The 16,594-nt window shown below is 28.6% G+C and overlaps 1 protein-coding gene and 1 long non-coding RNA gene across 5 annotated transcripts in view; one reads left to right on the top strand and one right to left on the bottom strand.

Annotated features, from left to right (window-relative positions):
- Nucleotides 1-16,594, bottom strand: part of LOC122504382 (zinc finger homeobox protein 4) — a 221,936-nt gene that overhangs the window by 31,091 nt on the left and 174,251 nt on the right. For 2 of the 4 annotated variants that reach the window (XM_043615481.1, XM_043615482.1), the window contains exon 6: nucleotides 9,603-9,673. The exons of the other annotated variants lie outside the window; for them this stretch is intronic. In XM_043615481.1, coding sequence (XP_043471416.1) covers nucleotides 9,603-9,673 — 71 coding nt within the window. The remainder of the gene's footprint in view (nucleotides 1-9,602; nucleotides 9,674-16,594) is intronic. 4 annotated transcript variants of the gene reach the window in all.
- The window catches only part of LOC122504383, a 144,355-nt gene that overhangs the window by 91,703 nt on the left and 36,058 nt on the right, over nucleotides 1-16,594 (top strand). The gene's annotated exons all lie outside the window — the stretch shown is intronic.

The following is a 16,594-nucleotide window of genomic DNA, read 5'->3' as shown; positions in this document are numbered from 1 at the left end:
GAAAGGAGAGACAATGCCGGGAACGGGAGATGGGATACTAGAGGGTACATTAGCAGAGTTATACCCCCAAAGGATCTCTCCCCCCCCTTCTCCTACAAACACTGTAGATCTTGCTTATTTTTTATTATTATCCGAATAGAAACACGAAAAAGTTCCATTCTCCTTTCATTTCTTTTTCATACTTTCTTTGCAATTATGAACTGAATAACATAGTTTTGTAATTAATACATTTTAATAAATAACTGAATATTCATAAATATTAATTCATGAAAATTTTGTTAATTTGATGGATTCATTTCGGTTTTGAATTTCATTTTCACTTTCACTTTCATGGAGTTTTATTTTTATTTTCGTTTTTACTTTGACAGATTTTTATTTTAACTTTCATTTCCACTTTCATAGGTTTTTATTTTCACTTTAATTTCCACTTTCATTTTCATTTTCACTTTGATAGATTTTTTATCTCACTTTCACTTTGATAAATTATTATTTAATTTTCTATTTTTTTACAAAACTGATAGTGAAAATTAAAATCTATCAAACTGAACGTGAAAATAAACATCTCAAAGTAAAAATAAAAATCTTAAAGTGAAAATAAAAATCTCAAAGTGGAAATTAAAATGAAAATAATTTTTACTTTTAGAAATTATTTTCCTTTTCACTTTAATAGATTTTTATTATCACTTTAAATTTACACTCTGATAGATTTTTATTTCTACTTTGACAACATTTTTATTTTCACTTTTATTTTCATTTTGATAAACTTTTACTTAGTTTTATATTTTATTTCTGACAAAAGTGACAGTGAAAATTAAGATCTATCAAACTGTAAATGAAAATAAAAATCTCAAAGTAAAAATAAAAGTGAAAATAAAAATCTTACAGTGAAAATGAAAGTGAAAATAAAAATCTCCAAGTGGAAATTAAAGTGAAAATCAAAATCTGTCAAAGTGTAAATTAAAGTGACAATAAAAATCTATTAAAGTGAAAAGAAACATAATTTCTAAAAGTAAAAATTATTTTCATTTTAATTTACAGTTTGAGATTTATATTTTTGCTTTAATTTTTTTTGCTTAAAAATTTTTATTTTTACTTTGAGTTTTTTATTTTCACGTCAGTTTGATAGATTTTAATTTTCACTATCAGTTTTGTAAAAAATTAAAATAGAAAATTAAGTAAAAATTTATCAAAGTGAAAGTGAGAACAAAAATCTATCAAAGTGACAATAAAAATGTTGTCAAAGTGGAAATAAAAATCTATCAAAGTGAAAATTAAAGTGACAATAAAAATCTATTAAAGTGTAAATAAAAATAATTTTTAAAAGTGAGAATTATTTTAATTTTAATTTTTACTTCGAGATTTTCATTTTCACTTTAATTTTCATTTGGAGATTTTTATTTTTACTTTGAAATTTTTATTTTCTCTTCCAGCTTGATAGATTTAAATTTTGGCTATCACTTTTGTAAAAATAAAATAAAAAACTAAGTAAAAATTTATCCAAGTGAGAAAAAAACTATCACAGTGAAAATGAAATATCTAAATAAAAATCTGTCAATGTGAAAATCAAAGTGGAAATATAAATCTATAAAAGTGGAAATTAAAGTGACAATAAAAATCTATTAAAGTGGAAATAAAAATGAAAATAATTTCTAAAAGTAAAAATGAAAGTGATAATACAAAATGTAAATGAAAGTCGAAGTAGAAATAAATTTACATAATCGATCCTGTGGAGAAATTTTGAGAGAGAGAGAGAGAGAGAGAGAGAGAGAGAGGGAGAGAGAGAGAGAGAGAGAGAGAGAGAGAGAGAGAGAGAACTTTTGGAAGATTTTTTTAACATTGAAAAATTATTTGCCTAATTCCCGATGCCTTTTACTCCCTAAATTTTTTATAAAGTATACTATTTTTTTATTTTACTTTTATTTTTCTGTTTTTGAAAAATTAATTTTTTGGTAATTTAACCATTGTGCCATTAAATCTAAATTCCCCCCTCAGAAAAATTTGATTTATTAATAATTAAAAAAGGGATATTGATACAGTATATATAGATGAAACATAATTTATTTTGCATTGAAAACGAAAGAAGTGTAAAAAAAAGAAAAGAATTATTAGATTGAAAAGTACACAATAGTTTTGAAATGATCTTTTTTCGAAATTGGTGGTTTGACAAAACGAGGTCCATATGTCGGTTTCAAATCGCGTTTTTCACGCGCGAGACGCGTGGACCCAGCATACAAACTGTATCGGGATAGCTGCTTAGGGACGTGAGGGTAGGTTTTATATTTATGGCATGGTATTAATGCCCTGCCCTTTTTTTTCGTTAATAACTGAGCTCGATACGCACACGGGGTGAGAAGCACCAACACCCGAGGTACATGGGGTGGGTGAGCTTTTTTTTTTATTTTTTTTTCGAAGGGTGAAAAAAAAACGAGGGGCTTCTCACCGTCTGCTTGCCGCAACGCTACTTTTTTAATGACAGGATCTTTTTCTTCTCGTTCGCAATTTTTTTTTCAACTCTGTTACTTTTTTCTTTTTAACGAGTGACAAGTTTATTAAGTTTTGATTTTTGTTTCTTAATTCTTGATGAATTAAATTTTTTTGATTATTTTTTTATTATTATTCAGTGAAGAGGAAAAATGGAATATTGTACAGTATAATTATAAATATTGGATTGAGTTTGAAAATTCAGTGTCGCTTTTGAAAAAATAATGAAACTTTAATATATGAAAGAATGAAGGAATAAAGTATATGGAGTATAAGTTTTCTTTTTCTGAATCGCGACAAAAAGAAAAGAAGGAAAAAAAACTGCATATGTTTGTAACTGTCGCGTGAAACTTTTCTTCGAACTTTCGTGAGTATATATAGAAATAGCTGATTTCTCCATGTCGATGATAATATACAGTTTCATGACTGCGTGTATAGTAATATTATTTAAATGACCATGGAAACTGTCTGATGATACCTGGGTTTTCGATTCCTGTCTCTAACTCCCCTCTTTTAATGATACTTTTGATCAAGGCACAATCATTTTTTATCGAATCTATTCCAACTTCTGTCTCAATGAATTTGTAATGACGCAAAATCGGAATAAATTCAATGACATGTCTTCTAGTTTAGTTTTTAAATATTTCTTTCTAAAAATATTTTTTTCTATTATTAATATCTATTTTATTGTAGATCTTTTTGTTTATTATGTTCAAAATTTTTTTTAAATTCTTGTCAAAATTTCAATTATTTTTAGAAATAATTAAATTCTTCTCCAAAATTCAATTATTTTCAAAAATTTTTAAAAATCCTTGTCAAAATTTCAATTATTTTTAGAAATAATTAAATTCTTCTCAAAAATTTAATTATTTTCAAAAATTTTAATAAAGCTCTTGGCAAAATTTCAAAAATTTTCCTCAATTCAAAGATTTTTAATAGGTATCTACTATTCTAATAAAATTTTCCAAAAGAATTAAATTATTTAAAAAAAAAATTTAATAAAATTCTACACAAACTTTTAAGTATTTTCAAAAAATAATAAAAATTTCACAGGAATTTCATTATTTACAAATTTTTTATAAATTTCTTCGCAATCATTCAATTATTTTCATAAATAATAAAATTTTTACAGGGATTCGATTATTTTCGAAAATAATAAATTTTTTAAAAAAATTCAATTATTTTGATAAATAATAAAACTCATTGCAAAATTTCAATTATTTTTAATACAATTTTAATCAAATTCCTCGAAAAAATGTAATTATTCTTAAAAATTTTATTAAAATTTGTCAAAAGAATTCAATTATTTAAAAATTGATAAATAATAAAACTCATTGCAGAATTTCAATTATTTTTAATACAATTTTAATGTAATTCCTCGAAAAAATGTAATTATACTTAAAAATTTTATTAAAAATCAGTCCAAAGAATTCAATTATTTTAAAATTTATTGATACAATTCTTTGTGAGAATTTAATTTTAAGAAACATGCAATAATGCAATAAATTGTTTTTTTGTATTTAAATAATTGAATTAGAGTAGAATTTTCTCATATAATAAAATTCTTAGCAAAAATTTAATTATGTTAAAAATTTTTTAAAAATTCGCGTCAAAATTTCAATTATCTTTAGAAATAATTAAATTCTTCGCCGAAATTTAATTATTTTCAAAAATTTTTTAAAAATTCGCGTCAAAATTTCAATTATCTTTAGAAATAATTAAATTCTTCGCCGAAATTTAATTATTTTCAAAAATTTTTTTAAAATTCTTGGCAAAATTTCAATTATCTTTAGAAATAATTAAATTCTTCGCCGAAATTTAATTATTTTCAAAAATTTTTTTAAAATTCTTGGCAAAATTTCAATTATCTTTAGAAATAATTAAATTCCTCTCCGAAATTCAATTATTTTCAAAAATTTTCCTCAATTCAAAGAATTTTAATTAGTATTTACTATTCTTATAAAATTTTCCAAAAGAATTCAATTATATAAAATAATTTAACTTTAAATTTAATACAAACTTTTTAGTATCTTTTTATAAAAAAAAAATAAAAATTTCACAGGAATTTCATTATTTACAAATTTTTTTTATAAATTTCTTCGTAATCATTCAATTATTTTCATAAATAATAAAATTTTTACAAGAATTCAATTATTTTGGTAAATATTAAAATTCTTATTAGGAATTCAATTATTTTGATAATTGAATTGAATTTCAATTATTTTTAATACAATTTTTTTATCAAATTCCTCAAAAAAATGTAATTATTCTTAAAAATTTAATTAAAATTCGTTAATAAAATTCAATTATTTGAAAATTTGTTGATAATGATTCTTTATGGGAATTGAATTTTAAGAAACATTCAATTATGCAATAAATTATTTATTTTTGTATTTAAATAATTGCATTTTAGTAGAGTTTTCTAATAAAAATTGATTTAAAAATTAATTTCAGTTAAAATCTTAGATAATAATTTAATATTAAAAGTAATATAGCGTGAATTTTTAAGAATAATAGAATTTTGAAAAGGTTTTAGATTAAAATCTTTGAAAATTGGAATTTTTTTATATTTTTAACTAACAATTCTGTGGAATTAATTTTTTTCGAGAAAGCCCTGTATATTTATTTCCTGTAGCATTTTCGACATAAATTCTAATCGAACAAATAAAAAATTGAAATATATTCAAACAAAAATAGAACAACTACATTATTCCTATTGAAAATAAAAGCAATAAACCAATCGTATTGTTTGCTTATCGTCACTGCTTGAGTTATGAAACTAAAAATACCAAAAGAAAAAAGAACTAACAATAAAATGAAAAGACAGAATGAAAATTACCAAGAGGCAATTTTCGTCCGAGAAATGACTATACCTCGCTTGAAAGTTATCACAGTGGAGGAGAGACCGAAAGATTTTGACCTTTGACACCATCCAAAGAGTTACAAGTCTGCGCGTTGTTATGCAAATACGGGGGCAAAGCATTGTGTCGAGAATCTGGAGAAATAACACGAATGTACTTTGTGTAAAGCATTTATGTATTTCCCCCCTTTCCTTCGACTCTTTTCAAACTATAGACAGTGAGGTGAACGTATTCGTTACACGATTCTTATCAAACGTGACTGAATCGTTTTTCTCGTCTCTAGCCAAAAAAAAAAAAACAATATTACATCTTTTGCGCTAAAAACGAAAACGTCAAACTGATTCCATAATCGGCAAAAGAAGTAAAAAAAAAAAAAAATGGATTGCTAAATAAATTGACTCCAACGAAGCGTGTGCCATCGTATAATGAGACGTCACATATATTTATAAAAATTCACGAAAAAAAATAATCCATCGATATTCCATATATATATACCGAGAACTAGAGCGAAGTGGGTATGAAATTACTTCTTTTTAAATTACGTGTCCCGCTGCATCGCGTGAAAAATATCGAAACCAATGAACAAGGTTGACAGCCTCCGCAAGTGCAAACTTGCGTGCTAACTAAAAAAAAAAACGCGTAATAATTTCAAATCCAATTTCATCCGTTTTTTTTTTTTGCTGAATTTTCCATCAAATGATTGACAATCTTCATCTTTTTTTTCTCTATGTCAATTCTTTCATATATTTCCCTCCACTTTTATAATTATACATATATAGAAAATATATAAAATAAATTTAAAATAAATTTCTCATCTATAAATTTTTTCCGATTAAATTTTTTATCAAAAAAAAGTGAAGAGGAAAAAAAAGAAACTTGAAAATTTCAAACTGTCTGAAAGTTTTATGATTTCCATTGAATAACCTATGGGACATAAAAGCAGCAATTATTGAATAAAATCGAGAGGAAAAAAAAAATATATATATATATATTGGAAGAAAATATAATCGAATCGTGAGGGCATTAAAAAATTAATGATTGTCATTCGCTTTATTGCCTAAGGTTATGGTTCTACCCTGACCCTGGCAACTCAGCGATACCTTACCCCCTGGATATATATGTACACTTTTATTTATATATATATAAAAGTGTGCCCGTTTCGCACAGTTTTCAACTTTTTCCATTGGTCGAGAAATATTGCACGTGTGCAGAGAAGGGAAAAAAAGACATATAATCATATTTTGCACCGGTATCAGTGAACCTTGTCGATGTCATCAGTATATTTTTCATTTACTTTCAACTCCTCTCCAAGCCATCTAATATCTGTCGTTAATATTATTTTATCTATCTAAGTCTCGAATTATGAAAATACTGCAATTTTTCAAAAACAATTCTTTTTTTTATTATTTATAATTTTTTGGGCTTAAAATAAAATAAAGACAATTATAGGTCTTAAAATCACTTTTCTAATCAAAAAATTTCGTCAATATTTGGTTTAGTTAATAGTTACTTTATAATATAGTTGTTTTAATCCAAATCTAGATTAAAACAAGACTTAGTATTTACAGTAAACAAAATATTTACTTGAATAAAATAATTAATGACATCATTTTTATTTGAGTCCAATTGAATTATATTTGAATCAATTATTTAAGTATTTTTAACAAAAAAGATTTAATTGATTTGAATAAAAAATTATTTGATTTAAGTAAATATTTTGTTTGATAAATAGACAAGTATTTACAATTTTAGTAAAGTAAATTTTACACTTGTGTATAATAATGTATAATAAATAGAATTTACTATACGGGTATGATAAAATTTACTACAAATGTAATAAAAGTTTTGTGAGGAATGCGCAGAAATTACAAACATTTCAGGTTTAACTAAGAAAGTATAGTAAAAATTACTTTATTAATGTCCCTATGTTAAATAAATTTTCTAGTATTTAAAAAAAAAAAAAAAAAAAATTTTTTTTTTTTTTTTGGTAGCAAAATTCACTCTGAAAATAGTAAAAATTTTCAGCTGGAATGCAAAAAAATTCCAAAAGGTTTCGGTTTTACGGTAAAAGTATAGTAAAAGCTGCTTTATTCCTTGTTTTTCGTGAAAAATGAATTTTGTTTCAAAATTAAATTTGCTGGTAATATTTTATTGTAGGTACTTCAAATTAGGTTGTATAGTAAAATTCTGTCACGTTTCAAATTAAATTATTAAAAAAGATTTTCACCAAAAATAGTAAAATTTTTTAACAAAAATACACGGAAATTACAGAATTTAAATAATTAAATTGTAGGTACTATAAAAGTATAGAAAAAAATGACTTTTTTCCTTTTAAATTGAATAAATTTTGTTGTTTTAAATTACATGTTATATTTCAATTTACTTCGAAAACAGTAAAAAATTTCAATAGAAACTGCAGTACAGATTTCAACTGTAAAAGTATAGTTAAAGTTACTTTATTCTTTTATTTTCGCGAGAAATAAACATTATTTCAAATTAAATTTAGGAGTAAAATTTCAAGTTCCAATTTAGATTATTGTGAAGTAACATTTTCTTACGTTTCAAATTATGTTCTGAAGTGAAATTTACTTCGAAAAATAATAGTAAAATTTTTTAGCAAAACTACTTGGAAATTTTGGAAAATTTAAGTTCTATAAAAGTATAGTAAAAATTACTTTGTCAATCCCAGTTTTCCTGGGTTGAATAAATTCTGTTGTGTTTAAGTTTAGATTTTAATTTGGTAGCAAAATTCACTAAAAAAATAGTGAAATATTTTATCAGCAATGCGTAAAAATTCCAGATGGTTTAGGTTCTACTGCGTAAAAGTATAGAAAAATTTATTTTACTTGTTTTTTCCGTTGAGAATTGAATTTCGTAGTAAAAAAATTTTGTATAATTCTCTTAAAATAGTAAAAAATCATCAAACAAATTTACTGCAAATTTTCTTTCTCTGTATAGAGTATAATTTGCTTTTTTTTTAAAATTAAATCAGGTTAAGAATTTACACTTGAATAATTAGTTAAAATTAGCAAAACAAAGTGTTAGAAATTTTAAGACTATTTGCTTTTTATTGTTATAAAAATATGGTAAAAGTTCCTATATTCGCTTTTCCCTTAAGTTATTATTGTGTGTTTCATTGTACCAAGGGAGAGAAAAAAAATACTTTTTTATTGTTACAAAGACATTCATTTTTTCTAACTATTTGCATTGTTCAGAAGATAGAAAATATTTTCAACATCAAATATTTGGTTAATTGAATCCCCTTTTCGAAAATTTAACTCGAAATTCTTTTGTTATTGTCACAATGTACGTGGCCCTTTTTTTCTTCGTGTTTTGAAACAAAAGGGAGAGGGGAAAACATTTTACTCTCTCTCTCTCTCTCTCTCTTATTTTTTTCTCTGACTCTTTTTTTCTCTCTCTTTCTAGATACATAATAAGAGAAAAGTAAAATAAACAAAAGAGAGAGAAAGGATTAAAAACCGCATGGTGAAGTAAGTGGCGTATTCTAAACAGTCCAACCCTAATGTTCATAGAACAAAAGTGACGATGATTTACATGAGGGGTTATTCCAAGTGTTGAAGGCGAAACCCCCCCTCTCTCTCTCTCTCTGAACTCGAAAGACCCCGCTACGTTTCAACTACAAGAGAATTTATACCAAACGAGTTGCAAGAACGATGGGTGGTGGCAACTAATTTGAGGTTTGCTTGATTTTGCACGCGACAAAAAGTAACAGATTAAAAAAAAAACCTGATTTCAAGGGTCGAGACAAAAGTAATCAGGCTTTAGAATCATGGGGGTTGATACACACACCCATAGGAATCGTTTAAAGTTTGAGGCTTTTTTTTCGGGCATTGTTTCACTTTCAAGGGGCTAAGAGAGAGGACAGGTTACGAGGAGAGAAAAAAAAGGTAACCAGAGACGATTCAATGACTCGGGGTGAGATTCATATATGGAAAAAAGAGAGAAAAAAAAGCAAACAATGATTTAAAAAAACCGGTTGAAGATCTTTTTTTTTAATCTTATTCTAGTTATTACTTAATCAGATATTTACTAATAGTCTAAATTTCAATATCTTTTTTTCAAATAATTTTTTTCTCTTCAAATTAACAGATTTTCTGACGTTGTGAGAAAATCCATCTGAATATTTTATTTAGATGAATAATGAATACAATTTGAAAAAAAGAGAATAAACAATATTTTTTTGTTTATGCAATTTATGAAAAAAATTTTTTTTAAAAAATATTTCTCGTTGTTACTGACCTGTTGATGGCCAGGACGAGACTGTGGCTGAGAGAGAGCCTGGCCTGCATGGTCTACTTGCACCGCTGAAACTATCACAAGCATTGTTTTTCATTTCGTTCCAGATTTTGGAATTTTTTTTTTAAATAATTTTTTTTTTACAAAAAAAGAAGACAACTACAGCAGTAACAAAAAAAAGTAATTGGCACATTAGCAAAGGAACTCTACGAATTTTTTTTTCTCGAAAAATTATGTTAACTTTCAATTAACTGTTAACTTTGAATTTTAATTTATTTTAGACTATGGAATTTTTGAATATTTTATTGGAGACCATCAGGCCAAACTCCCTCGGCATACGTCCAACTTTTAATTTGTAGAATTCGTTTACAATTGTTTAAAGCCACGTTAACTACAAAGCACAATTTAATTGCAATATAATACAGATTATAGGAATAGAAAAAAAAAATTTAATTTTGATAAAGGGGAAAAATTTTTGGGCCCGTGTGAATTTTTGGCAAAATGGAGAAGAGGTACCTGAAAATAACACGCAGTTTTTCTAAGGATATCAAATTGAGACCAAAAAACAAATCAAAAGTGTTGCGAAGCAACATTTTTGATTTGTTTTTTGGTCTCAATTTGATATCCTTAGAATAATAATATTTTTTAGAAAAACTGAAAGTAAGTTTGTCGCAAGCTTACCGTAAGTTTGCTCTGCTAGTTTACTGAGGAAGCTTGCGGAAAGTCTCGCAAGCTTGCAATCTTTGTTTTTGAGAAGGTATTTTGCCATTTACAGCAGGCTTTACCTGTAAATCTTGCAAATTTGCTGCAAGTTTTTGCAAACTTTCTGAAAACTTAAGAGATTGTGAAAATTGTCAAGCTTGCGAAAAGCTTATGTGCTATGCACCTAGGAGAAGATTTTGTTATTTGTAGCAAATTTGCAAGTAGCCAGCTAGTTTTTTACTACCCTGCAAGTTTTGCAAGCTTGCCGCAAGCTTCCTGAAAAATTAGGGAACTCCCGAGTCGAAATTTAAGCCCTACTTTCACCCTGAATTTTCAGGGTCTATTGAGTGTTAGGAGTAGTAAAGTAGGGTCTAATTCTAATACAATTAGACCCTACTTTGACTCCCAAAATAGGCGGAAATTTGCCAATCTTCCATTTGGAGAAGCAAAGGAGGGTCTACTTCTAAGAAACCTATACCGTACTTTTAAACCTCGTAGACCCTACTTTCATACTCCTAGACCCTACATTCTAAAAGAAAATTTAGAATTATTTTTTAATGCATTACTTGAAACACTGCAAATGCAAAAAGTACTCCAAATTCATAAATACTGATGTGTTTTATAGCGTCTATATACACTTCGTGTATATAGACGCTATAAAACACATAAAATTCCACTTTTACTCATCCCTAGTGCTTCAATTGAATCTGAGCAAATCTTCAAATTTTTCTTTTTCTAATTGTAGGGTCTAGGAGTATGAAAGTAGGGTCTACGAGGTATAAAAGTACGGTATAGGTTTCTTAGAAGTAGACCCTCCTTTGCTTCTCCAAATGGAAGATTGGCAAATTTCAGCCTATTTTGGGAGTCAAAGGAGGGTCTAGTTTTTAAAAATTGTATTGAAATCAGACCCTACTTTACGACTGCTAAACCTGAATAAGCCCTACATTTTCAGAGGCTAAGTAGGGTCTAAATTTCGACTCGGGCTGTCAAAGTTGACGCGTTTTTTACACAAAGCTTGAATGGTAAAATCGCATCGACCGTGACATCGCCTTAAAGACTACTTGGGAAGGGATACAAAATAAAGAGAAGAATAAAAGTAAGAGAGGGTGGAGGGAGAGAGAGGGAAAGTGAAATAAGGTGGAGAAAAAAGTGCACCAGATAATAATCAAGCGATAGAATTTGGTTAAACAGTTCGGCGGCGATCGGCGAAACTTAATAAAAATCCAAGTCGTTCGTTACGAAGTTTGGCCCCCTTTTGCTCACACGTTTCGGAGGCAGGAAAAGGTCCTTTTTTAACCAACACACAAGCGTCAATGTGGAGACTCGTGTGTAAACGAGAAAAACAGAAAGAAGGATAGAGAGAGTGAAAAAGGAGAGAAACAGAGAAAAGCAGAGAATAAGAGAGAAATAGAGAGAATAAGAGTGAAAGAGAGAAAGAGAGAAATAGGGAGCAACGGAGAGAGAAAGAGGGAGAGGCCCCATCCTATTTACGCGTGGACCCAAAATGCGAAACACATTGACACCGTCTTGTGTGCACATACGCCTCTCTCGCTTAGGAGTACGGTAGCGATACGTTTCTCCGACAAATAAATAAAATAAAACCGTAAGCGAGGGAATAAAATGTGATTTACAACGGTGGAAAGACAATGGCCGAGGCTCAGCACGATAATGTATGCGGATGGCGCGGACTGGTACTGGGGATACTGACTCCTGATTGGTCCTATCCCGACGCCAGCGCTACAACGGAAAGCGATAAATAACTACGAGCAGATAAAACCTTTCTTTCTGCCTTGGGTTTTAGCTTTGCTGGGCACACTGTGGAAGCTTAGCACACGCTCTCAAAAGTCTTTTTTCCTCCTCCTCCTCCTCCTCTTATTCTTCTTCTTCTTGTTCTTCATCGCGTCTTCTATATACTACTTCTTTCGTCTGGTGCACATGCACGAATGCTCAACGACGATTTCGAATCGTAAGGAACCAGAGTTGGACGGTTTCTGTAAAATCCGTTCAAATATCCAGCTGGTCCATGGTCAAACACGGAACAATCAGAATTTAGTCTGGTTATTCACATTTAATCCTCTTGCTCTTCTCTTTTGTTTCTTTCTGTTTTTTATCACCCTCTTTCTCCTCCTCTTTTGCTAGTTTGTTTTACTCCGAAAAGAAAATGGAAAATAAAAGAATGATGATGATAATAGACGAAAGGAGTCAAAAATGAAAGAGAAAAAGAGTTTTCTCTTTCATCTTTGACCGAAAGAGAGAGAGATGAAACAGAGAAAGGGAGATAAAAGATGACAGAAAGAGAGAGATTTAAGTGAAAAGGAGTCAAAGATGACAGAAAGAGAAAAATGGCAGAGAGGAGTCAAAAATGCCGAAAAGAGAGAGATGACAGAAAAGGAATCAAATATGACAGAAAGGGAGAAATAATAGAAAGAGATTTTGAAGAGAAAAGGAGTCAAAGATGACAGAAAGAGATTTGAAACAGAAAAGGAGTCAAAAGATGACAGAAAAGGTACCAGAGGAAAAGAGATAAAAATGACAGAGAGAGGGAGATAAAAGACGACAGTGGAAAAGAGATAAAGATGACAGAAAGAGAGAGAAAGTCGAAGAAGTCATGCAAAAAATCACCTGACTTTCTGATGTTACCGAAAGGAGCGTGTGGCACATATAACTCTCCATCTTATGTTCCGATTCAAGTGAGACGTTATAAGGCTTGACATTTATCAGATTTCTTTAGCATCGCCTCCGAATCGAGTATATATATAGCGATACTTGATACTTTTTGACATTTTCTTTCCTGACTTTGCATCTATTTCGTTGAGTGATTGTGTAGAAATTTTTTTTCAATTTGCGGTTAAATCGCAAAGTTCCCTTTTTGTCTAGTGTTTCAAATTCGATTGGTTTATACTTTATTTTTAAACTAAAAACCCACATTATTTTTTCCAAATTCGTTTATGATTATTATTTTCCGAATTGGCGAAACAACTTCTTTTCGAATTAGGGTTGAATTCTCGAAATAAGATTGATATTCAGTAAAATGATTTGTCCACTTGTGAGAGAAAAAAAAGATCTTTGCGCCATCTTCGAGTCAGTGATCAAAGTTATCAGGATGCGCAGAAACTTTTGCGCACAGCGCGGTAATTTCAAAAGTAACATTAACCGAAAATTAGGTTTTTAACAATTATTAAATAAATAACTTCAAAGTGTGAACAGACAGAATGAAAGAATTAAATTCGAAGATTATAGTTAATAATGTTTGCTAATTTAAAATTAGTGACTGCGACTTTTTGCTATTGAATTAGTAAATTTGACAAATAAATACTAATTTTGACTAATTCAAAATCTTAAATTTTGGATCTGAAAATAATTTTGAATTTTTGAGTAAACTCCATCGACATGGTACTACTTTTCTACTAAAATAAGGTTGGGGATTGCAAATCTAACATCAGAATTCTGTTGGATCTTTACAGTTCTTCGTTAGATTGAACTAATTCAAATTAGGAAATATGTTTACTAATTCAAATTAGTAAATATGTTTACTAATTCAAATTAGTAAATATTTTTACTAATTTCAATTTAGAGGGAAAACTTTAAAAGAAAGCTAATTGAAAAATTTATAATCTAAATCCTTCTGTAATTTGTAATTTTCATACAACAATCAATCGAGAGAAGAAAGAAAAAAAGTATATATATATATAGAAGAATTACGAATTCCTCTTGGAAGATTACCCAAACTCGTTTATTTGCAATAGCCCGAAGGATACAAAAGAAGCGGTTTTCGCCGTCGACGTTTTCTAAATAAAGTTTTTCCTTCCCTGACCGCCTTCGCATTATCACGTATATAACGTCAGGGGCCTTTTCCTATAGGGTAAACTGAAGGTTACTTCGAAACGAAATGTAAATTTTTCTCCAGAAACTCTTCTAAGCTTTTTTTCACTCTTCTCTCTCTCTCTCACTTTCTTTTGCCTTGGGGTGTTGGAAACAATGGTGAAGGGTGGTTTTAAAAGCAAAGGGGGTGGGTGGGAGGGGGCGATCGATCGTTTTATGGGGGCGAACTCATAGGTCCAAGGGTGTCTTAGCTGAAACGAGTGAGGAGAGAGCAAGAGAGAAAGTCAGCTTTACAGAAACATGATATTTTCCCCACGCAGCTTGTTAAAAAATATCCAATACCAAGTGTATACACTCTCAAATTTATATATATACAGACAGGCTCTTTGAAAAAAAAGAGAGAACCATTTTCCCAATGTTGCCGGATCAAACTTTTTGATCCCCCCTCCCTCCCCCATGTACATACACATACACACACAGGGAGCGCGAGTTTGGGAATTCAATTTTATTCAATGCCAGTGAAAAATTTCGCGAGGGAACTTTTAATAAGGGATCAAATGTTAGTTCTGAAAAAAAACCCTCCTTTTTAAACGCTTTTGTTTATCTTTCGATAAATTTTTTCGTTTAGGGTTTAATCGATCGATTTTCGACGTTTGTATAAATAAAATGTATAAAGTGTATAAAATATATGGAGTGTTATGTACAAAATGTAAGAAATGTATAAAATTTATAAAACGTATACAAAGGGAAATAAAATTGTCTCGTGTTACATTTAAGCGTTTTTTAAAAATATTTTTCGAACAAAAATGATCACCTGCCTCAAAGAGAGCTTACAATTTTAATTTTTGGTTTGAAATTTTTTATTTTGTATATAAACAAAAATAGATAATAATATAAATAAAATAGTATATATAAAGAAATATATTTTTAATTTTTTTTTTACATTGTCAAATGAATGCTAATTATAAAAATGAACCAAACTTTTATTTAAATCAACAAAACTATACTTTATTCCAACAAATAAATTGTAATTGTAATTTAACAGTTTGTTTCAGTGAAGTTTTTTTATCAGTTTCTTTTTCTCACCGCATTTTCATGCACTCGATAAAATATGCGAAAAGTAGGTTAAATATGGCGAATATTTTTTGAACAGAAGGTTTTTTTTTAAAGGGGGGAAAGGCACTTTCAAATATATAAAAATACGAAAAACGGAAGTCGAGGGCGTGAGAGGGCTTATTTTCAGAATTGGTCATTCGTAAATCCATATACGAGTTTTTGCGAGTCATGCGAGGTTCATATCTTGGCAGGCGACACATTTTGTATACGCCCGCGGAATGATATAACGTCAAATGTGTATTTGTAAGTATATATATGTATATATTACAGTGTATAAAAAAAAATATATATATATATATATTACAATAAAATACGATGATAAAATTGCAGCAGCCTACGGGTGATCATTGTGTAAAATAGTGCACTCGCATATATGATACCGACACTTTTGCAGGGCACGCATCGCCAAGCGTGATTTACGAGATCGGTTATATGCAGTTCTATTTCGTTTTGTCCGCATTTATATCCAGAGGGTTGCGTTTATAATCGTATACCTTCAGCCGCCTTGAAATTAAGCCCTTTGAAACGATTATCCTCTAAACGACCATATTCCACGGCTCTTGGAAATATTTTCTTCAAAAAGAAGCAAAAAAAAGCAAGGAAAAAAATATACTTTCATATATCCAATATAGAAGGATTCTTACATACCGATCTTAACTAAGAAAATTCTTTAAAGCCTTCTGATAAAAATCTAAAAACTTTCCGTACAGTGTAAAAAATAAGGAACTGAAATTAACTCATTTTTAGAGTTGAAAAATACAATAAAACGGTGATGTAAAAGATTTGCGGTCATTCTGATGTTGGATTCGAAATCCTCAACCTTATTTTAGTCGAAAAGCAGTACCATGTCGTTAGAGTTTACTTACAAAAAAAATTCAAAATTTTTTTGAGAATCAAAATTTTGATTTTTGAAATTTTATACTCCACTCAGTAGTCTTGAGAATTGTTTAACTCTCAAAATTAGTTTCTGGAGAAAAAATTTATATTTCTTTGTTAGATTTAGCTCAGAAATTTTCCAAGTCTGGTTTAAAATTCAAAAATTCAAAATTTTGAATCTCAAAATAATTTTGAATTTTTTAGTCAACTCCATCGATAGGGTACTACTTTTCTACTAAAATAAGGTTGAGGATTGCAAATCTAACATCAGAATTCTGTTGGATCTTTACAGTTCCTCGTTAGATTGAACTCAAAAATTTCCCAAGAATTAAATTTATTTTAAATAGGGGATTTGGTTAAAATAATTTTTTGTTCCTAACGTTACTAAATTCGTTACGAATTTGCTAATTTATTTACTAATGACTAAATTTTTAACGAATTTAGTCATTAGTAAACAAATTAGCAAATTATTAGCAGTT

The sequence above is a fragment of the Leptopilina heterotoma genome, unplaced genomic scaffold (assembly GCF_015476425.1).
Source record: "Leptopilina heterotoma isolate Lh14 unplaced genomic scaffold, ASM1547642v1 Lhet_294, whole genome shotgun sequence".
NCBI classification, from domain to species: Eukaryota; Metazoa; Arthropoda; class Insecta; order Hymenoptera; family Figitidae; genus Leptopilina; species Leptopilina heterotoma.
Note: the sequence above shows the minus strand (reverse complement) of the source record. Positions and strands in the feature narration are given on the sequence as shown.